Raw genomic sequence first — 22,921 nt, forward strand, 5'->3', positions numbered from 1 at the left:
CCCATTCAAAGTGTCCCCAGACCCAAACCATTGTAAAGGTGAAGGATGGACACACCCCATTTAGTGTACATTAATAGGGCTCCAGATACTTTCCATCAGATAGTTATATGAGCAATGAGCCCATCAGTGCTCTGTGTGACCAGTCACCTAGTGGCATCAATTGCAGATGAAATTCGTACTCATAAGTGAAAATGGGACTTAACACCACCTTGGTTGCTGAGGAGCCAAGAATTGTATCACATTTACTAGAGTGCAGGAATAAAAATTTTCCAAAATAAATTTTTAGGTCTTTTTTCATACAGATTTTAAGTGCTGACTGCAGTTATGTCAGTGTATATATACCAAGTGAAGTGCCTCATTGTCTAAGATAGTGGACTGAAATTCAGGAATATGATTGTTCAAACTTCATCCAGCCATCCAGATTCAGGTTTTACATAATTTCCCTAAATTGCTTATCATAAATCTTGGGACGGTTCCTATGAAAATGTAACAAGGATTATTTTTGTCTCCATTCTTTTCTAATCAGAGTATGTGCTCCATTTCTAATGACTGTGTCACTAATGGGATGTTAAAGATTAAACTTCTGTTTCTTTTTTCATATACACTTAAGTTTTAAATAGGGGCTAGCCAGTTGTCTTGAGTGAATCTACCCACAAGAATTAGCAAGCAAATGAATTTATGGCATATGTTGCTGAGCTGTCTTTGATCTTGAGGAGACTGAAACAGGTGGTACAGCAGCACTCCAAGAAATACTTCACGTGTTCCTATTCCCCGACTGCTCTTCAGGCTAGTCAGCACTTTTACCCCATACAACAGGAAATACATAACATTCGAGAGTGCTGTACATGTTTACAAAAACAGAGGAAGGAGGTATCATTCTGCATAGTGCAAAGACACATGGGAATTCAGGGAAATGAAAGAAAACACGGCAAAACATTTTGCACTCATCTTGTGGTGCAGTTCTTCTTGTTGTCTCCGTGCTTGCTAAGAAAATGAAATGAGAAGTTCCGCCTTATGCAAGACACCTTTTTTCTTTTGTTTCACCCATACATGTATCAGCACTTTTGTGCTATCACCAGTGGGTTCTATTTTTATTTTTAACTTACATTATGTTATTGTCCTCTTGTTTTGGTAGCTGTTATGCTACACAATATACAACATGTCATAGTTTTGAAGTTGTGGTATGTTTTCCTGTTTTGTTGGCGAAGTAAATAGGCAAAGAAGTAAGCCTATTTACTTCGCCAAAAAAACAGGAAAACGTACCACAACTTCAAAACTATGACATGTTGCATATTGTGTAGCATAACAGCTACCAAAACAAGAGGACAATAACATAATGTAAGTTAAAAATAAAAATAGAACCCACTGATGATAGCACAAAAGTGCTGAAACATGTATGGGTGAAACAAAAGAAAAAAGGTGTCTTGCGTAAGGCGGAACTTCTCATCCCATTTTGCACTCGTTGTGCAAACCATTACCACACTGTTAGTGCACAAAGTGAGGAACAAAAATTAGAAGTGAGGGATAATATGTTCTGGGCATTGAAATCAACCCTATTGTCATGACAACTTTTTCCAGCCATTGAGATGATATGAAGTGCATCAAGATTGAGTGTTGTCCCTTGAAGCATGCATTCTTTCTCCAGCAGGAAGACAACCATTGAATGGTGCTTATAGAGTATGAATATCATTACACAGTTTGTATAAGAATTCCCTTCTATTCTGGGCTAGACCACTTGAAACATGCCAAAAATATTATACGAGGTAACTCCAGAAGAAATGCACTTTTTTTTTTTTTTTTTTTTTTTTGAAATCCTTCTTTTATTCTACATGTTTGAAAGTTTTACAGTGTGTAGATACATCCTTTAGGAGCAATATTTTCATTTCTCCAGATAATTTCCTTCCCTCTCAACTGCCTTATGGCATCTTGGAACCAGTGCCTGTATACTCGCATGGTAAAACTCTGGATCGACCTGTTGGAGCCACTATTTGGCAGTGTGCACAAGCATGATGCCACTCCATTGATTGCTTCTTCATCTCTGGTGAAAAATGATGGAGCCATGTTTCATCACCTGTCACAATTCTTCCAAGAAATTCATCTGCACCATTCTCGTACTTTTCCAAAAGTTACTTGCATACGGTTTTTCTTGTTTCTTGGTGAGCAACTGTCAACATCCTGGGAACCCATCTGGCACAAACCTTTTTTAACGCCAACACTTTCAGTATTCTGCAAACACTTCCTTCCGCTATCCCAACGTAGTGTGCCAATTCGTTCACTGTGATGTGTGTGTCAGCAGTCACCAATTCGTTAACTCTCTGCACATTGTCTGGAGTGTAGGCAGTATGAGACCTGCTGCTGCAAGGACAATCCTCAATATTGCAGTGCCCACTTTCATCATGTAACCTGCTTGCCCACCGACTAACTTGTACTGCGATCGACAGCAGCATCTCCATACACCTTTTTCAATCACTTGTGGATGTTTCCCACTGTCTCGTCTTCATACCACAGAAATTCTATGACAGCAAATTGCTTCTGATGAACATCAAGTGTAGCAGACATCTTGAAGACATGCTATGTTGGCGCCACTCGCGGGAACAGGTTGAACTAAGTTTGAAAACAAGCGGTAACGATGTATCTCCACACTGTAAAACTTCCACGCATGCAGAATGAAAACTGTATTTTTACAAAAATAGTGTGCATTTCTTTTGGAGTGACCCTCGTAGTATCTCTCTAGTCTGTGACTGAGCAAGGTGGCGCAGTGGTTAGCACACTGGACTTGCATTCGGGAGGATGATGGTTCAAACCCATCTCCGGCCATCATGATTTAGATTTTCTGTGATTTCCCTAAATCGTTTCAGGGAAATGCCAGGATGGTTCCTTTGAAAGGGCACAGCCGATTTCCTTCCCCATCTGAGCATGTGCTCCATCTCTAATGACCTCGTTGCTGATGGGACATTAAGCCCTAATCTCCTCCTCCTCTAATCAGTTGGTAATCTGGCCATTGCTACCTTGGCTTCTGCATCGGTACAAAAGCAGATTTCAGGAGCCACATCAAACTCATGGTCTTATCCCAGTAGGAGATGTAATGGGCTGTCTGCACTGAAATGTTGCGCTGTGGGCAGATAATGGATGCCATACCCCAAGAGGAACAGTGCTTATCTCTGTAGGCATAAGGCAGGTGTGGTTGGAATATTAGCATGTGGGCTGAACAGTGCTAAAAGAGGCTTATGATTTGTTAACAGGATAAATTGCTGTCCATACATGTAGTGGTGAAATTTGTTCGGTGCAAAAATGGTAGCTAAGGCTTCCTTTTCAGCCTGACTGATTTCACTGTGCCTGTTAACATCTTGGAAACAAGTGCATTTGGATGCTCAATTCCATCAACATTGTGAGAAAGAATGGACTTCAAGCCATAGTCACATGCATCTGCTGTGTGGAAGTGTGTACAGAATCAGCTAAGTGAAAAATCAGTGCAATAGACACATTTATTTATGTATAAAAGCAGACTTTAGAATTTTCCTTTGGAGACTGCATGTACAAGATTTGTGCATGCCAGTTTGAAGTTCTAGACAGCAAACGCAAGAGCGTAAGTGAAGGAAAGGGCCCATTGTGAGAGAGGAAGATGGAGAAGAGAGAGAGAGAGAGAGAGAGAGAGAGAGAGAGAGAGAGAGAGAGAGAGAGAGGAAGTGTGGTCATGCGACGGGGGAAAAAACCAAACTTTTGCTTGGTGGAGTAAAGGTGATGTACAGTATTAACATAAAAAAAACAGTTCTATCAGGAGTCATGTGATGAGTAACAAAACTCAGGGTAATGGTGGTGGCTTTAAAAATAGTGCCAAGTAAAGATACATTGCCAGAAAATAAATGCTCCAGCCTCAAGGACTGTATTCAGTGGCTTCAGGCTATGATATGTGCATACTGATGGGTTGTAGCATTAATGATTCATCACACCCATCTGATATCAGACGGTGTTCAGGAGGCCTACCTGTGCAGCCTCTGTATTGACTCTGCAGGCAGTATCTGTGCTGAGTTAGAGGTGAATATAGTTTGCAGCATTCATTGTAAGGTACAATGATGCCCCACTGATGAGCACGTACTCCTGTTGAACAGTTTTGGCCATTTGAACAGGATCATATTGCAGGTTTGCAGGAAGCTGGATGGACGAATCAGAAAATTGCTACACATGCTAGGCACTGCTTTCAGCAGTGATCTGTGGAACACTCCCACACCTGTGGACTAGGTTCTGGACATATGCATAATATGGACACAGATCGAGATTGATGCATTGTCAAGCAGTGGTAGCCAACCAAATATCATACAAGAACAAAATCTGGGCACAGGTTGCACCTGCTGTGTTGTTAGGTATTATTGGGAGTCATTTGCTTGCAGCAGGATTAAGATCGTGGTGCTCCTGCCCCAGCTACCACTGACATCATGACAACACCAAGTGTGACTACTTTGCTGTTGTGGAAGAGTTGACTGTAGAGTGGAAAGGCAGTCTCTTGTATTCAGTGATGAGAGTAAGTTCTGCCTGAGTGTGAATGATGGGTGAAACATTTATGGCATGTACTTGATGAGCTGCCTATTCCAGAATGCACTTGCCCACATTACACACATCCCATTCTGGAATTCATGCAATGGCGGAGCATTAATTACAACTCATGGTCACATTTGTTTTTCTGCAGGGTACAGTAACCATTGCCTGCTACATTACACAGGCTGTTATCCCCATGCTACTGCCATTTCTTTGACAGGAAGGTGATGTTCTTTTTTAGCAGGACAGTGCACATCCACATACGGCTCTGTGACACAGTAGAATGACTGTCCTGACCTGTAAAATCACCAGATCTCTCACCAGTTAGAAACATATGAGACATAGTGAAGAAGGAACTCCACTGTGTTCACTAGATGACACACGGCGAAGTAGGAATTTAACTCCTTTTGTAGAACTGGCAAGAGCCATTGCTGAATTGCAGCAAAAGACACAAGATGCTTGGGACAGTCTGGATTCCATTAGACACCTTTTTGAGTGGTTGCATGTGAGAATACATGTCTCCGTTGCCACAAGAAGGGGTGCACTGTGTATCAGTGTGCTTGTTTGGGCACCCTTTACTGGTACATGTGCTTCATTTGGCCTGAATTTGTCATCATATAATCCTACAGTGATCAATTCAATAAAGTGACCTTGCCCTTGAGGGTGCTGAGGTTTTTTTTTTAAATTTTCTGTCAGTATAGTAAACTGTGGACCGTACATATTGGCAGTTGGCAGTGCTCTGTCACTGGAGTATGATTTCAACCACTTTTGTGCTTGTTAATGAGGAAGTGCTGCTGATTGTGTGGACTGTATGATGTTGTTGATGTCCATAGCAATCAATATCTTGTATTCTTGGTATGGTACAGGTACTTGAGGTATAATCTGGACAGTGAAAGACAAGTCCTGACAGTTAAAATGGGTTTGGTACAGCTACCTAGCATGTCTGGCACTACCAATCACGTAACATTATTTTGTGTACGCTTCTGTGGGAGTCTCTCAATGGAGCTGCAACTCTATAAATGACGTTGATATCACCAGCAGTCTTTTTCGGTGCACACTTGAAAACTGACAACACCATTCTCAGCTGTCATGGCTCTTCTTTTGCTATAACAAATGTAGTGGTTTCTCAACCTATTAGTGTTAATGATACTCTTTTTTCCCTTAAACTCCACTGACAAAATACTGTCCATCTCCTATAAATCACTACTGGGAATTCATTTGGTGATGGTGATTAAAGATGTTTCCTCAGTAACAGTGCTACTTCTTCTAGTCACAAAGTGATACCAACATGGCTATTTGCCTATTTAGGTGTTGTTGAAATCTTGGGCTTCTTAAATATTGACCAATCTAAAACATAGTAAAATACATTTCTCATCCAGCACTCATATGCTGTACAGTTTACTATGTCAAATTGCTGTGGCTAATTTCTGTTATGATACGGGTCTCATAATTCAGAACTGTCTCCTCATTGCTTCTGACATTCCATGGCATCACACCTATCAGTATGTTACCTGGAATGTGGCACATGCATAAAACATTCATCTTCAAAAACTTTTTCCCTTTCTGACTGTCAGTACAGACAACATCTACTTGAGGTTGCTCTACAAATTTCACTTACATGGTCTCCTGTTGTTTACAGAAAATGATTTACACATACATAGCCTGATCATTTTCTTCATTTATTCATACCAGACAAGCCACAACTTCTTACAACTCAACAACAGCTCCCAAACAACTAATCACTATTTTCTACAACAACAACCAACTGCTTTGGCTTGACACAGGCCCAGCATAAGAAAGCAACTATCCATGATGATAAAATTCTTTATTAGTTTTAACATTTTCGTACAGTTATGATGAAAAATTACTTCTTCACACAAAAACTTAAGTGTGCTGTAAGTTTTACAGTATTTAAGATAATATCTGACACTGTCTGTCTTCTTGTACAGTTTATTTTTTATACAAAATTTCATAAAGTATTGATATTGAATAGTTGTTTTTGATGTATGCAAATTGTTACTGACATACTTAATTATTTATATTACTACTGGTTACAGAGGTTTTCAATGCTAAAGTTACATTATTTGGTTTAACTAACTACCTTATAAACCATCTTAAAGATTATGATCCACTGAACTATTTACAATCTCAGTAACTGGTCATGACATTATGCATTGTTTTTCCAGAACTTTCTGTTTGATAATTTTGCTTATTTTGTATAATGGTTGTATTACATGGGTGAATTATCTTCCTGGGTTCGAATTTATGGCTTTAACAGAATGTAATTACATTTAAGTGGGAGTCCAAATCATCATAATTTTGCAAATGGAACTGTATAATTGACATCTTATTTACAGGTCATTCAGTAATTCCAAATATTATTAGATAATGAACAATAAATAAGTAAGAATAAGCACAAAGGTAAATATTTGCTAGCACAATGTATTGAGTAATTCAGTAAAGTTTGAGTTTTTTCTACTCCTGTCTGAAATCTTAGATCATCACATCATGACAAGCTCCTTGTCAGGGCACTGTTTTAGTGTAGCAGTCACACCTGTTTACAAGAACTTCTGTCCAATATCAATTTACATCCATCTGTTGTAATATGTTAGAATATATTCTTAGCACAAATGTGATGTGTTGCACAGCCTCATGCTAACTTACATGTATCCCAAAAACTGAGAGATGTGAAACCCAACTTACGCTTTTCTCACTTGGCATCCTGAAAGCCATGGATCAAGGCACTCAGATAGATGCAGTATTTCTAGACTTCCAAAAAGCATTTTACCCACAAGCAGAGATTCCCAGTGGTGGGATCACCTTTTGGAACCCATTTATACAGTGATGTAGGTTAAGGTCCCAAGTATCACACCATGCAGCCATTCAAACTGGTGGGCTCTCATTCGTGAGTAATTGGCAAAAAAATTTCAGAATTTCGTATGATGCCCTACAGCTTTAACAAAGCCTTTTTCTCAAACTAGTTGTGCAGTGTAATGGTTAAGGTAGAGTCCTCACATAGGAAGAGCTGTAGGTTCCAGCCGTATCAGGTGCTGTGAAATTTTTTATTCTTAAATTTTTGTCAAAATGACTTTGATCTTCATTTTTATTTGATTAATTGCTCTAAATGTAATTGTTTTTATGTATTAACTTTGATTTAATTTCTGTCATTTTATCATCCTACATTTTTGTCCATGTTAATGCATTCTATATTTCTATTCCTCATTTTGCTTGAATTTCATTTTACTTACAATCCCTTCATTCATTTAAATCTTCATCTGCATTATATTGTCCATAATGCAATAAGAATTTATGTTTTAAATGTTTGTGTGATGATTACCATCCAAAAAATGTCCATCTTGTAACAAAAAATACATTTTTGATGCCATACAGTCAATATAAATATAGTATGCCGTCTTTTGCTCTTTAACTACTACATTGGCATTTTAAGATATTTAAATACTATGACAGATAAATAAACAAAAAAATTCGCACGTACAAAGATTCCAAGAGGTAAAAGAAGGATACGAAGAAAATATGAGAGCAGTTGAAAAAGTTAATACAATAGTTAAAATGGTGTGACAGAGGAATAGAAATAAAAGAAATGTATCTAAAAAACAATTAACTAATAAAAATAAACAGCAAGTTGTTTAATTAAAAAGATATAAGAAAAAATTTCAAAGCACCTGCCAAGACTCAAACCCATAACCTTTCAAATTGAGGAGTCTACCTTAACCATAAACCTATGCAACCACTTTGTAAAACAGTCCTTTGTTAATGCTGTAGAACATTACACAAAATTTTGGTGTGATACCTGGGACTTAAACCTACATCAGTGAGTAGATGGTTTCAAAAAGTTGATCCCATCACTGTGGACTTTTCCTTGCCAGCTGGTGTTACACTATCATATTTATTTGACAAAGATTTGATCAAAGAAATGATGAAATATTGGTCAAATATGTTTGACAAAGATATTTGATGTGGCACTAAAAAGGGGTATTACACTGTCATCATATTTTTTGTCAAAGTTCAATATGGCTTACAACAACTTGTTATTATGCACAGCAGTTGCATGTACCACAATTGCACTGTGTGTGCATTTGGAGGAAAAGCAGGGAGGGGGGGGGGGGGGGGGGGGGGAAGAAATCTACCTGGGTGAAACCGTGGGTTTTATGACAATACGATAAAAGCATTCAACAAAATTTGTTACATGAGTTTCTAGTGAAGGACGTCAAGATGCACGTAAATTACTTAAGAATGGACGAGCATACATTTCGGTATTTGCTCAGTGAAGTGTCTTGCCATATCACAAAGCACAATACTCACTTAAGAACTGCTATATCTGCAGAAGACAGGCTCACAGTAACACTCTGATTTCTTGCTACAGGAGAGAGTTACTCTAGCTTACAGTACAGCACTTGAATACCACAGTACACATTAACTAAACTAATACCTGAAATGTGTGAAAGCAATTTATAAAGCACTAAAGGACCAATATCTGAAAGTAAATAAATGTTCCATACACTTTATGTGCATTAAGAACTATTTTTATTGTAGATCAAAGTAATAATTACATTTCCTGTCCCACAACTTTAAAATTAATAGAAATGTATGAAGCTGATGAGGTGCTTTACAATGTGAGACATCCTGAGATCCTGAGTACAAAAAATAATGACCTCTGGATATTTTTTTTCCAGTCTTCTTAATCCTTTTTTGTACTCAGGGTGCCTCACATTTTAAAGCACCTCATCAGCTTCATACCTTTCTATTAATATTGTAGTTGACTGCACACGTGAATTAAACATCGCAGCCATGTTTATAAACACACTACTGGTGACAGAATACTGCATTGATGCTAGCACTCCAAGTGGTAACATTTCACATTGCAGTGAACAGAAGACAGGCAACTTTTATGATCAAATCTACAGTGAGGCTCTAGATTTGATCATATTTATTTGATGACAGACAAGATTTGACAAAGTTCCCTATTACACCATCAAATTTCTTTGACATAATTATTTAACATCAACTTTGACAAAGAAATATGATAGTGTAATACCAGCCTTATGAACAACAGTACGATCATATGGATGTATATAAAAAAAAAAGTGACTGGCTTCAGAATTTCTAAGGACACACGCTCCCATGGAAACCACAAAAACAAATTAGACTATTTACAGTGTGCACAGAGGCATTTAGACAATCATTCTTCCCTCATTCTATTAGCAAATGGAATGGGGAGAAACCATAATATGTTGCAGAATGGGGATGTATCCATTACCATGCTCTTCACAGTGATTTACAGAATATGAACATAGATGTAGATATACTTGTAACAAAGCACTCTATGTCCAGAAGGATCCCTGGGAAACAAAAGCATCAAAAATTTATCAGAAAGTGGAAAATATGTTTTTTTTTCTTTGCAGTCACTTTTGGCAGAATAATAATTGAATGAATTCTGGGATTATAGCACCTAAAACTCCAGGTAATAGAAAAATAAGTTTGAAAAAGTGAAATCAGTATCAAAATTGAGATGAAGAAGGAGATATTTCAGAAGTGGAAAATTCACTACATGTAAGAAATGCTGCCAACATTGATGCAATGTAGCAAGGACAAACACAAAAAGATTCTTTAGATAAACTGATTGAGATATTCAGAACCTTTTCATGTTATACATCACTGAAGATCCAATATAAAGATAAACTAACTACTAAGGAGGCAAGTTGTTTATAGCATGTCTTTTAAAGTAAGGTACAAAAAAATTATAGAAGGTGCCACAGGAGACAAATATAGATCAGGGTGAGTTTCACTATAGAATTCATACTATAAAAATCACCAGATAGGAAGAGTTGCCTTCGACAGTTATTAACATTCTTTGAGTAGATGACATGACAGAAAGAAGAACTGCTGTGAGTAGAAACATGTTTTTTTTTTTTTTTTATTTTATTTTATTTTTTTTTTTTTATTTTTTTTTTTATTTTTTTTATTTTTTTTATTTGGTTTCCATCAGTTACTGTTCATTTTGAAATAGGATGATTTCAATTTAATATTCTTTTTGTTTTCTAGTCAACTCTGAAAGTGCTGAATGTCTCTGGCAATGGTTTACATTCCTTACTGGACTTGGCTCCTCTTCGTAAGTTGACATCTCTTTCAGCAAAGGATAACAGGTTGTTGGACGTAGGTGACATCACAAATGTTGTAAGTGGGTGGTATATTCTTTCTTCACTTGAGCTACAGGGTAACCCTGTTTGCAAATGCCACCACTATCGTGAGAATATAATTGCAGCTGCCAATAGGATTGGTAAGTGTTACATTGACATAACTTTTTCTTGTGTGTGTGTGTGTGTGTGTGTGTGTGTGTGTGTGTGTGTGTGTGTGTGTGTGTGTGTGTGTGTGTTCCAGTATCTGATATGTAAATAATGAAATCCTACATACTGATGAAATTATTTTCCACAATTAATGCTGTCATATGATCAAATAGACATGATTAACTGCAAAGGACTGACACTGTTGTTTCATCAGTACCAAAATAAAAACTTTTCTCTGTTACATGAAAGTTACAGTGTCACTTCGAGAACTGATTTATTTGAATATATTTTTATTAAGATTGTCTTGAGTAAGTGAAACATAATGACAAAGCTGACTGCTTTTGTTTGCTAAAAAATCAGCAAAACTCTAAAAAAATGCAGTAGATAAAAAAAGATTAAATATGAAATTGAAAAGTCCTTAAATATGAAAAAAAACATTACACTGTAACATATCAGAGCCATGATGTGTACATCTCAGTTGTATAATGTGAACGGCTACTTCCAAATCCATACCGTTTATTGAGCAATGGTGTATATATGCTAAAGAGCCAAAGAAACTAATACACCTCCCCAATATCGTGTAGTGCCCCCTTGAGCATGCAGAAGTGCCACAACATGACATGGCATGCACTCGACTAATGTCTGAAGTAGTGTTGGAGGGAATTGATACCATGAATCCTGCAGGACTATCCGTAAAGCTGTAGGAGTACGAGGGGGTGGAGATCTCTTCTGAACATGTTGCAGGGCATCCCATATATGCTCAACAATGTTCATGTCTGGGGAGCTTGATGGCCAGCGGAAGAGTTTAAACTCAGAAGAGTGTTCCTGTAGCCAATCTGTAGCAATTCTGGACGGGTGAGGTGTCGCATTGCCTACTAGAGTTGCGCAAGTCCATCGGAATACACAATGGACATGAATGAATGCAGGAGATCAGACAAGATGCTTACGTATGTGCCACCTGACAGTCATATCTAGATGTATCAGGGTCCCATATCATTCCAACTGCACATGCCACACACAATTACAGAGCCTCCACCAGCTTGAATAGTCCCCTGCTGACATGCAGGATCCATGGATTCATGAGGTTGTCTCCATACCCATACATGTCCATCTGCTTGATGCAATTTGAAATGGACTTGTCTGACCAGGCAACACGTTTCCAGTCATCAACAGGCCAATGTTGGTGCTGACAGGCCCAAGCAACATGTAAAACTTTGTGTCGTGCAGTCATCAAGGGTACACAATTGGGCCTTTGGCTCTGAAAGCCCATATCCATCATGTTTCATTGAATGGTCCACACACTGACACTAATTGATGGCCCAGCATTGAAATCTGTAGGAATTTTGTGGAAGGGTTGCACTTCTGTCACGTTGAACGATTCTCTTCACTCGCCATTGGCCTCGTTCTTGCAGGATCTTTTTCCGGCCACAGCAATGTTGGAGATTTGGTGTTTTACCGGATTCCTGATATCCACAGTATGTTGTTGCAGGACATTTTTCCAGCTGCAGTGATGTTGGAGATTTGGTGTTTTACCGCCTTCCTGATATTCACAGTACACTCATGAAATGGTCGCACGGGAAAATCCTCACTTCATCACTACCTTGGAAATGCTGTGTCCCATCATATGCTGACTATAACACCATGCACAAACCCACTTAAAACTTGATAACCTGCCATTTTAGCAGCAGTAACTGATCTAACAACTGCACCATATCGGATGGGCCCCCTCCACGCCAACACCGACGTGGTGACCAAACCAAAAGTTCTACTGTCACCTCCGTATAACATGTTAGTTTTTAAATCAGGAGTCACAGGATGTGAGCTGTGATGTTGTCCATGCGTCTGGGAAGGATTACTCATTGACATCGTCCATCAGGAGACAGAAAGTGGACAAAGGCGATCGAAGGGTAGCGGTTTGTAAGGCCAGAGGAAAAAAAGTGTCAGGGCAAGCGCCAAGGGAAAAAAACCTTTGCGTCAGTAGGATGGGTAGTAAGGGCAGTAGCAGCATGCTAGCTGTAACAGTGCATGCAAGGTGTGGTTATCTTGGTGCGAGCTATCGTGCATTGCTACCTTTTTCATTGCGGGTGCTCGTTGTAGGGCCTGCTGCAGCAGCTGCGTCCCTATAACAGTTTGAAGTCATCATTAGTGGGCGATTGGCCATAGATCGGCTCACAGTGTACGGGGTGTGTGTGGCTGGTTTGCGTGTTGTGTACAGTATGGCTTCCCTGCTATTGCCTGTTTTTCGGCGGGTCGAGCATCTGGGGTTGCCAGTAGTAGCTGTGTTGTAAGGGCTCACCAGTACTGTTGTGTTAGCATGCTATGGACCATAGATGTTTAATTCCTTGCTAATAGTGTCTTTGGTCTATTATGTTTCCATCTATGGTTGTGGTCGTAGTTCCCCATAGAAAGAATAAATGTGTTACGTGAGTGTGTCGTGTTTCTGTACAGTCGTGTGGAGAGTTTTTGGAATACCTGCAAGAGGGTATCTAGCCAATGTTCCCTGTGTAGATCCACAGTTCGTGTGTAACGTGGTGCATTGCTTATGATTCTGAGTACTTTGTTCTTTATGAGCTGCAGATGGCGCAGGCATGTGGGCGCAGCATATCCCCAGACGGGAGCAGTGTGCGTCATCAGAATTGTAATAAGTGTGGTGTACATGGACCTGGACACCCTCCTATTCAGTGTGCTATGCCTATTAAGCATAGGATAGAGTTGTTTGAGCCTCATGTTTGCTTTGTTGGTCATGTGTTGAATGTGGTCCCCCCAGAGTAGTTTGTGGTCCAGCCAGACACTAAGGTATTTGACCTTCTCACAGAAACATATTGGGCATACACGTAGTGTTGTTTGGTTGCAGTGTTGATGTTTACGCAGTAGTTTCAGTCTTCTAGTGAACAGAACAGCTTCGCACTTGTCGACATTTGCTCTAACATGCCATTTCACCAACCAAGGCACTCCCGCTCTGAATGCAGTCTGTAGTGGTGAGTTAATGTTCGATGGTTTCCAATCTTGCACAAGGATGGCAGTGTCATCCTTGTAGATTGCCACCACCATGTTGCGTGTAGCTGGAAGGTCATTAATGTAGAGGTTAAACAATATGGGCCATTGGATGCTTCCCTGTGGTACTCCAGCATGCATACCATGTCATGTTGATTGTTTGCGCTGCACGTCGATGTTGAAACTCCTGTCGGTGAGATATGAGTGTATGAGACATATGAGCCCGTCGGGGGAACCCTGCATCACTGAGTTTGCGTATGAGGCCGTTGTGCCACAGATGGTTGAAGGCCTTTTCGATGTCCAAGAACACTGCCCCAGTTGCTTTGTTTGTGTTGTATCTGCGTATTATGCATTCAACGAGGTGGAGGAGTTGTTGTGTTGTCGAGTGGTGATTCCTGAAGCCAAACTGCTCCAGCCTCAGGGTGTCATTTGTAATACAGTGTCTAGTGAGTCATTTTAGTATTACCTTCCCAACAATCTTGCTGAGTGTGCTCATCAGACTGATGTGTTGGTAATTTTGTGGGAGGGAGTGGTCTTTCCCCAGCCTCCTGAACATCAGGACCTCGGCTATCTTCCAAAAGGTGGGGAAGTGTTGGTGTTTAAGTATGGCATTCGTGATGTGTGTGAGGTATTCTACTGCTTTATCTGTGAACTCCTGGAGGACACGGTTTCGAATGCCATCGTGACCAGGGGCCTTCCTAGCTGTGATATGCATGATGGCCCATTTGACTCCAGATGTGCTAGCCTGTCGGATGTCGCTGCGTGATGGTTGGGCCAAGATGCGTATAACTATCTGGTCAGTCACAAGTGTGAATGCTGGGTCTGAGGAATTCAGGTTTGGTGTTAATGACGCTGCAAGTGTGAGGGCCATAATTTCTGATTTTTCTTCCACAGAATATGCTGGTCCATCTGGCCCTGGTAGCATGAGTGTGTACAGTTTCTCCCTGGTGAATTGACGGGCCAACTGTCACACACCAGGTTGCATGTGTCCAGCCCTTCGAGTTTCTGGTTCCACTGTTGCATTTTAAATGTTTGGATTTTGTCCAAGATTATTCCCTGTAGCCTGTTCATGTGCTGTTTGAAGTGCTGGCACCTGGTACGCTGCTGTCTCCTGAGGTGGTTCTTCATTGAGATCAGGCCCAGGATCTGCGTGTTCATATAGTTTCTTTCTGTTGGAGTTTCGTGTGTATGAGTTCCAGTCAGGGTGTTTTGCGTTAAGATCTCCAGCGACAATTACTCATGGTGATATGTTGAGTAAAGTGCTGATGTCATGTGTCTTGATGTTCTTAGGGCTATTGTATACTGACACCAGTGTAGTGTAGGCTCCGTTGAACATGACCCTGACAGTGGTTGCCTCTAGTTTTTCAAGTTGAGGAAGCACTATGTTTGTGTGTTCAGTGTCTTTGTGTATGATGATAGCTGTTCCACCGAAACTGGAGCCATCTGATCGGTCGCTATGATAGACGCAATAGCCAGTGAAGTTTAGGTGGTTGTGGGGTTTGAGCTTAGTTTTGCTCAGTAGTGCAATAAGGATAGCCTTATGCTTCATGAGCATGGCAAGTTCCGCCCTTTTGTTGTTGATCCTGTATGCATTCCAGAACAGGATCTTTAACAACTGCACTCCACAGTGCCATATTCTGCCTGTTTACATATCCCTGTACTTTAAAATGCATGCCTATACCAGTTTCTTTGGCACTTCAGTGTATCTCAGTCACATAATATGAACTGCTTCTGTGATTTCTGTTGATTCATAGTGTGTATGCCCAGTAATGTAATACAAACTGCAGATCCCACTTCTGCACCTTCTGCTAACAGAGTTACACTCATTCCTACAAGCATGACATACAAGGAGAAATGGCTGTTTGTATTACATGCCAGTGGCACAGTAACTTGTAACAGGTCACATGGATGCATTATTTTTCATGTTTGTGCACTTTTTAGTGTTATATTTAACAGTAGTTATTATATTTTTGTATATTTTTTTTAGGAGTTATGATAATAACTGTGAAGGAGTCAAAACTGATCAACTGTGTCTTCACATTTAGTATGATCAAGACAAACTTAATAAAAACATGTTTCTCAGTTAATCATATTAATACTGCTCTTTAATTATTTGAAAGAAAAAAAAAAAAACCATAAACTAGCTGTTTCAGTGCATAGTTAACTAATGGTAAATGGCTTGTAGACATATCTGCAGACTCTCTTTGGCCATAATGGCAACAAAACAAAGGATTACACAGAAATGGCCAACATATTAAACTTCTTTTTCCAAAACTGTTTCACAGAAGAAGTTGGCACTGTGGTTACTCCTTGAAATCATTGCACAAATACCAGAATGACAAATGTAAAAACAAGTGACCATTGGGTAGAATGGCAACTAAAATCGCTCCACTGGGCCTGAGACGATATCAATATGATTCTACTTAGACTATGCAGAAGATCTTCCTCCTCTTCTAGCACTAGCATGTTGTACGCTACTGGAAGAGAGAAGTGTTCCTAATGATTGGAAAAAAGTGCGGGTCATTCCCATTTCCAAGACAGGCCAAAGAACAGATGCGCAAAACTGTAGACTGTATCTGATGTCAGTCTGTTGTAGAATTTTGGAACTTATTTTATGCTCACATATTATGACAATTTGAAGACCAAAAATCTCTTCTGTAGAAATAAATGAGTTCCATAAACAACACTTGTGTGAAACCCAGATTGCTCTGTTCATGCTTGAGACCGAGAAAGTAGTAGATACCAGCTCTCAGGTTGATGCTGTGTTCTTTGATGTCTCTTAGGAAGGCTTTTGCTACAGTTATGCATTGCCACAATTTTCACTCTGTGGCAGAGTGAGCACTGATTTCTTAACTGGTTGAAACTGTGTGTCAAATTGACTCGAATGTAGGACCTATGCCTTTCATGGGCAAATGCTCCAGTGACTGAACTAATCAAGTATGAGTCATGACCCACCCTCACAGCTTTACTTCTGTTAGTATCTCATCTCTACCTTCCAAACTTCCCAGAAATTCTCCTCCATACCTTACAGGACTGGCACTTCTGGAATAAAGGATGTTGTGGAGAACTGAATCAACCACTGCATAGGGGATTATTTGCAACATGGAATTGCCATGGAATTTGCACCAATGAAACTTCTTGGTTTATTAAAACTGTATTTTGGAATGTGACTTGAACCTGGGATCTTAAGCTCTTTAGGCAGGTGCACAACTGATTGAGCTATCCAAGCATGGCTCCTGACCAGCCCCTATTTCCTCAAATACCTCTCTGTTACCTTCCAAAGTTTATGGAAGTTCTCCTGCATATTTTGCAGAACTAGCATTCCTGGAAGAAAGGATATTGCAGAGAATTTACTTAGTTACAGCCTAGGGGACTGTTTCCATAATAAATTTTTACTCTGTAGCTGCATTTACACTGAGCTGAAATGTTCTCGCAGATTAAAACTGTGAGCTTGACTGCAGCTTGCTCATAGGACTTGAGTCAGGAAGTATCAAGTGAGAATTGAAGAGGTCAGTGAAAGAAATTTCTAATCCTCAGTTTAGTAAGGATTAGACTGACCACATAATATATTGTATTTTTGAATGCACCACTTTCTGGAAACAACTTGTTTCCTTTGCACCACTAGAGAGAACTGTCTACTATAAAAAGTACTTTGTCTTATTGGTTTTATGCCCCCATCTTTTTCTTTAATCAAACTTGCAGTACTTCAAAATACACACTCTTTGGATAACACTTTCTTTTGTTGACCCCTTCAATTATTATCTGGTCAGTGAGCTGTACATAGCTGTAGTTAATTAAATTTGATAGGTTATAGTGTTTGCAATTTTAAAAACATTAGTGTGAGTAATATCAGATGTAAGGAAAAAGAATGTTGCAGAATACAAAGGGGTAAAAGAAAAATGTAAGTAGAAGATGTAATGTAAGAATCTTCAGAGGCCAATTGTTGTTGTAGAGCTCACAGTTGGGGAATGTACAGTACTATAGAAGAGAGAATAAACTATTTGCTGGTTACAATGAACACATGCAATATGCTAGGGGAACAGGAAAGAAAACTAATAATATTTGTATGGTGTACGCTTTACCATGCTCTGTACAATGGCTTGCAGAGTATATGTGTTGATGTAAATGTAGAATGTTGTTTTTACTTGAGAATGTTATAGTTGTTATACTTTAGAACATTTTAATTTGATTTATATTATTTGGCAGTATTAAAAGATCTCTAGTTATACAGTATGGGAGCTAACTGAAAAGCAATGCCTCATTAAGCATTATGTAGTTAAAAAAGTGAAATGCAGAGATTGTTGCCATCAACAAAGTGCTGTCACTTTAGAAGATACAGTCATGAAATAACTGAATGTACTTCTGTGATAGGCATGTAAAACTGTGTGGTGTAGCTCATCCACTGTGCTGCATGAAGTGAGTGATCTAACCTTGAAACAACACATTCAGTTTGTCTCTTCAAATTCTTCTAAACGACTTTTCAAAGATTTGAATATTTCAGTGTTAACTACATTACTCTCTGTATCCTGTTCCAGAAAATTTAAATGTATAATATCATTTGCATTTCAGAACAATTATGCCATAATTTTCTGTGATGATGGCAGTGTGTTTATTTTTTTCCATCCCCTATGGGTAGTAGTTTGACCATTATTCCATGGATTGACATTTTGTTCTGAGTTCATGTTGTGCTCCCCAAGTTCCTTCTGTAGTGACAATACTCTTTCCTCTTACATTTTTGAGCTTACTTTACAAATTCTGGGGGGGCAGCATAATTGTTTAGTTTGGATAAACTGAAAGAGTTCAGACTAAAACTTCTAAATTTGAGTTCCTTGCCCTTGAGAAGTAGTATTCACCTACTCATCATGTTCCTTACATACCATAAAGAAAGATTACCTTCAGGGATGTGCGATGAGCTAAGGTATACATTAACAGAAGACAAGCACATTATAAACTTAATCTGTACAGTGTATTAACAGTAAACTGTCACTCTACTGTTTAATACTAAATGTGCTTATTCCAACCAAATGAAATTAGAAAGGAATATAGCAACTTTGAATAAAACTTCTGCTGTCTCACTGATATCAAATAGCGATAATGAATTATAATCAGTGTTGTGTTGGCAATGTAAATGAGAACAGAGGCTGAAATCATTCTTAATTGTTTTGCCAATTTGAGACTTTCAAACTAGTTTTCTTCTTCTCAAGCAGCTGTCAGGTGCATACCTTGAAGTGATTGATTGTGGATTGCCACGATTGTTGTTCAGTGTACCACTGGACGAAGTGATCAGGCAGTGGAGAGCAATAAACGAGGAAATGGGAATACCAAAGACCCATGTGGGGGACAAAAAGGACAACAGGGCTCAAGTGGACTGCCTAGCCTTTGCAGATGACATAGCAGTAGTAAGTGAGATGGAAGAAGACGCAAAGACACAACTCGACAACTTAAGTAAGGTAGCCAGAAAGGTGGGACTGAGGATTGCCTATAACAAGAGAAAGACATTAAACACCACTGCAGACTGGGAAACACTGGAAGGCACTGTGCAAATGGTGGACAAATTTAAATACCTGGGAGAATTTATAACAGGAAGGAACAGGACCAAGGGGGGAATAACAGAGAGGATAAAGAAAATGAGGTCAGCCTTCTGCATTACGAGAGAGATATACAATAAAAAGAATATATCCAAAGAGGCAAAGATAAGCCACTACAAGGCAACAGTGAGGAATGCAGTATTATATGCTGCTGAGACAATGACACTAGGAAGAAATGGGGCAGAGCAACTAGAGAAAGAAGAGAGAAAAATACTGAGAAAAATACTAGGTCCTAAAAGAGGTGGAGAGAGGTGAATGCGAAGATCTAGGGAAGAATTGTACCAGAACATGAGAAGAATATCCAGGGAAATCAGACTCAAAAGGGCAAGGTTTGCTGGGCATGTAGTTAGGATGAGTATGGACAGAATGACGAAGAGAGTGTGGGAAACAACAGGGAGGACAAGGGGAAAGACAGGAACCAAGTGGGTTGTTGAACTTTGGAATGACTGGTGGAATTGGGGATCAAGGTCAAAGGAAAGGAAAATTGGAGGAACAAATATATACCGACAAATATGCCGGACATCAATGACAGTGAAGAATACAGGAAAAGATTAGAATGTCGCCAGTGGAGCCGCCAGGAGAAACGGAAACTGAAGATCTCAGAAGAAGAGTGGGAGAGAAGAAGAGAAAGAATGAAGAGGTTCTGGGAGAAGAAGAGGAAAATGCAGTCCATGAAGGGGCTACCCGTGGTCCTACAGAGGCCGTAATGCAAGAAGAAGAAGAAGACTGATTGTGCTACAAGGAAGCTCAAGCCGGTGCAACTCAGATTTGTGGGGCAGCAATTTAAAAGTGAGCCATTATGGCTAGTGGCATGTCTGGGGAAGGGATGCTTTTATGCCCACATCATTACATCTTTCATTGACTGTATCAGGAGAAAAGCTCTATTTCTGAAACAGTTTCCTGGACTATAAATTTCATTAATGAATCACATCAAGAATCTGTGGGCTTATGAGTACCAGTGGCAACATCTGGAGCTGTTTTAGTAGTGGTAAACAAAGATGTGCTGTTCAAAAAGAATCAAAAGATCTATGATAATGTTAGAAGCTGAATGTCTCAGGGAAAATTTAATTGTAAGATCAATAGAATCAACAAAAACGACACACATAGTCATCTGAGGAAGACAGAAATACCAGGCGGTTATAATTAAACTGGTTGTGTTCTGAATGCGGCATTATGGATTGTATATGTCACAGGACATCTGCAGTTGCTTCAGCAGTGGAAAACGAAGAGGGCATGCTGCTCCAAAGTAATCCGCGGAAATAACACAACTTGTGTCTGATGAAGACAGAAATACTGGGTGGTTGTAATTACATTGATGGCATTCCAAGTGCTGCAGTGTGGGTTGTATATATTGCAGGATGTTGAAACATCATAGGTGTGTTCATTAACCAGTACACTTGTGGAGTATGCTGAAAAAATAATGGTTTCACTTTCTGTCACCAGGTGAAAATATGGCATTTTAAGCAGTTAGAATGTGGTGTGGGTGCAGGAAGAGGGGAGGAACAATCAAACACATGATAACAGTAGTTCTGGCACATTAATTAGGATGTGATCACAAGTTAAAATGAGTTCAGTGTGGTCTCCTGATTCAGCAACAAGCTGCATCCATAACACGGCATGTTTGACAGTTGCTCGCAGCCTCTGGTGTAATCAGAGTGATATGTTGTCATATACTATTCTTCAGATCAGGAAGAGTTTGGATACATCACTCATAGACATGATAGCCAGAAGGCATATGGATTTAGATTGGAGAATATGGAAGGCCATATGTCTTTACTGTAGGTTTCTCAAAGTTAACCTTTCACCTGGCAAGCGACATGTGACGTCACCCCATCTTGCTTAAAAATAGTAGTGTACACACAGTTAAATTCTTGCAAAGCTGGAATCAAGTGTAGCACAAGGAGGTCCTTATAACATTCATATGTTACTGTACATCTACCAGGCCCGCAAGGTGTCATCTCCTCAAAGAAAAACAGACTGGGAATAAAGGAGCTTCCACACAGTCAAATAAGCTGAGTACAGTGGATGTTCCTGTACAACATGTGGTGGAGTAGGATCCCGTATGTGGCAGTTCTGTGCATTCACAACACCATGCAGAGTAAAATGTGCCTCATCCATCTAAAGAATATTCCACAGCCATGCATCACCCAATTCCCTGTGTACCAAAAAATGAAGGACAAAATCGTGGTGTTGTAGCCTATCATGGGGCTTCATTTGGTGGACATTCTGAATCTTTTATGGATACCAGTGTGAAATGCACTGGAATTTCTTTTGAACTGTTGACCAGGGCTGAGACAACTCCCGCGACAAAGCTTGTGAACTGGCTGCAGAATTTGAGGCATGTGCTGCACTACTGCACTGTCAGCTATAGCTACAGCAACTTCATCAACAACTACCTCCCTCTGCGGGTTCAGGGGTTAGAATAGGCCTGAGGTATTCCTGAGTCTCCAACCATTTGGCTTACTGAATTATGGTCTCCTTTGCAGGTTTGACCTCCATCTTTCCAAATTTTTCTGAAGTTAGAGCCACTTGGGGATGGATGCCTTACATGGTGCACTAAATATCTCTAATGCATTACGGTCTTCTGCACCTATTATTGACATGGCATTACAACTCCACCCATATTCCAGCTGTCTGGGTGAGGACACCGTATGTGGTGCATAATCTCCATTGATTGTCCGCAGTCCTCCTTTGCTCCCATGAAAGTACAGGATTTCCATGGACCTAACATCCAGCATGGTAGCCAGTCCATTGTGGTGGGGCTGTAATTTACCCTGATGCCTCAGCTGCAAACTCCCCACGTTTTCCAATGAGTAGATGCCAGTCTTCTTGGGACATCAGGAGTCTGGCAATGGCCATTGCGCTAGGAGGCCTTTGCTGTGGCTGGGTGGCGCCTGTGGGGAGAGCTCCTGATCAGAGTGGGTAGCATCAGGGCGGATGACCTGCAATGAAGCGGATCAAGTCATCTTTTTCTGGGGACTGAGTGGCTCAAGCAGTCTCTAAGAAAGGAAAAGTTGAATTTAATCCTGAGAAATATGACCCCAAATTGTTCCCCTCCCTACCTACAACATGGAAGGAATGTAGGACTATGGAAAATAGCCTTATTTGACAATGTATTTAGTCTGCAGCAGAACAGATGAGGACTCCATTCTGACTATGAAGCCAATTTTTTGTTGAACACCTGGAGGATAAGTTTGGGGAAGTGACAGCACTGTCCAAAATGAGTGATGGGTTGGTCTTGATTAAGACAGCATCCTTAGCCCAGTCCCGGGTGTTGCTCACCTGTGACAAGCTGGGTGATATTCCCATTTCTGTCAACCCCCAGAAGAGCCTCAACATGGTCCAGGAGATAATTTTCCATTGTCACCTTCTCTTGCTGTTCAAAAAAGAGCCAATTTAGAATGGCAGGGTGTTCACTTTGTCTGGTGCATCTGCAGGGGACCAAAAGGTAATAGAATTGCCATAGTTGCCTTCATCTTGGCCTTTGAGGGCCAAGATCAA

The 22,921-nt window shown here is 39.9% G+C and overlaps 1 protein-coding gene across 1 annotated transcript in view; it reads left to right on the forward strand.

Moving 5' to 3' along the window:
• The window catches only part of LOC126416467 (protein phosphatase 1 regulatory subunit 42-like), a 109,490-nt gene that overhangs the window by 39,486 nt on the left and 47,083 nt on the right, over window positions 1–22,921 (forward strand). Inside the window, exon 4 of the mRNA XM_050084204.1 lies at window positions 10,597–10,831. Coding sequence (XP_049940161.1) covers window positions 10,597–10,831 — 235 coding nt within the window. The remainder of the gene's footprint in view (window positions 1–10,596; window positions 10,832–22,921) is intronic.

This window comes from Schistocerca serialis, chromosome 8, assembly GCF_023864345.2.
Source record: "Schistocerca serialis cubense isolate TAMUIC-IGC-003099 chromosome 8, iqSchSeri2.2, whole genome shotgun sequence".
Taxonomy (NCBI): Eukaryota; Metazoa; Arthropoda; class Insecta; order Orthoptera; family Acrididae; genus Schistocerca; species Schistocerca serialis.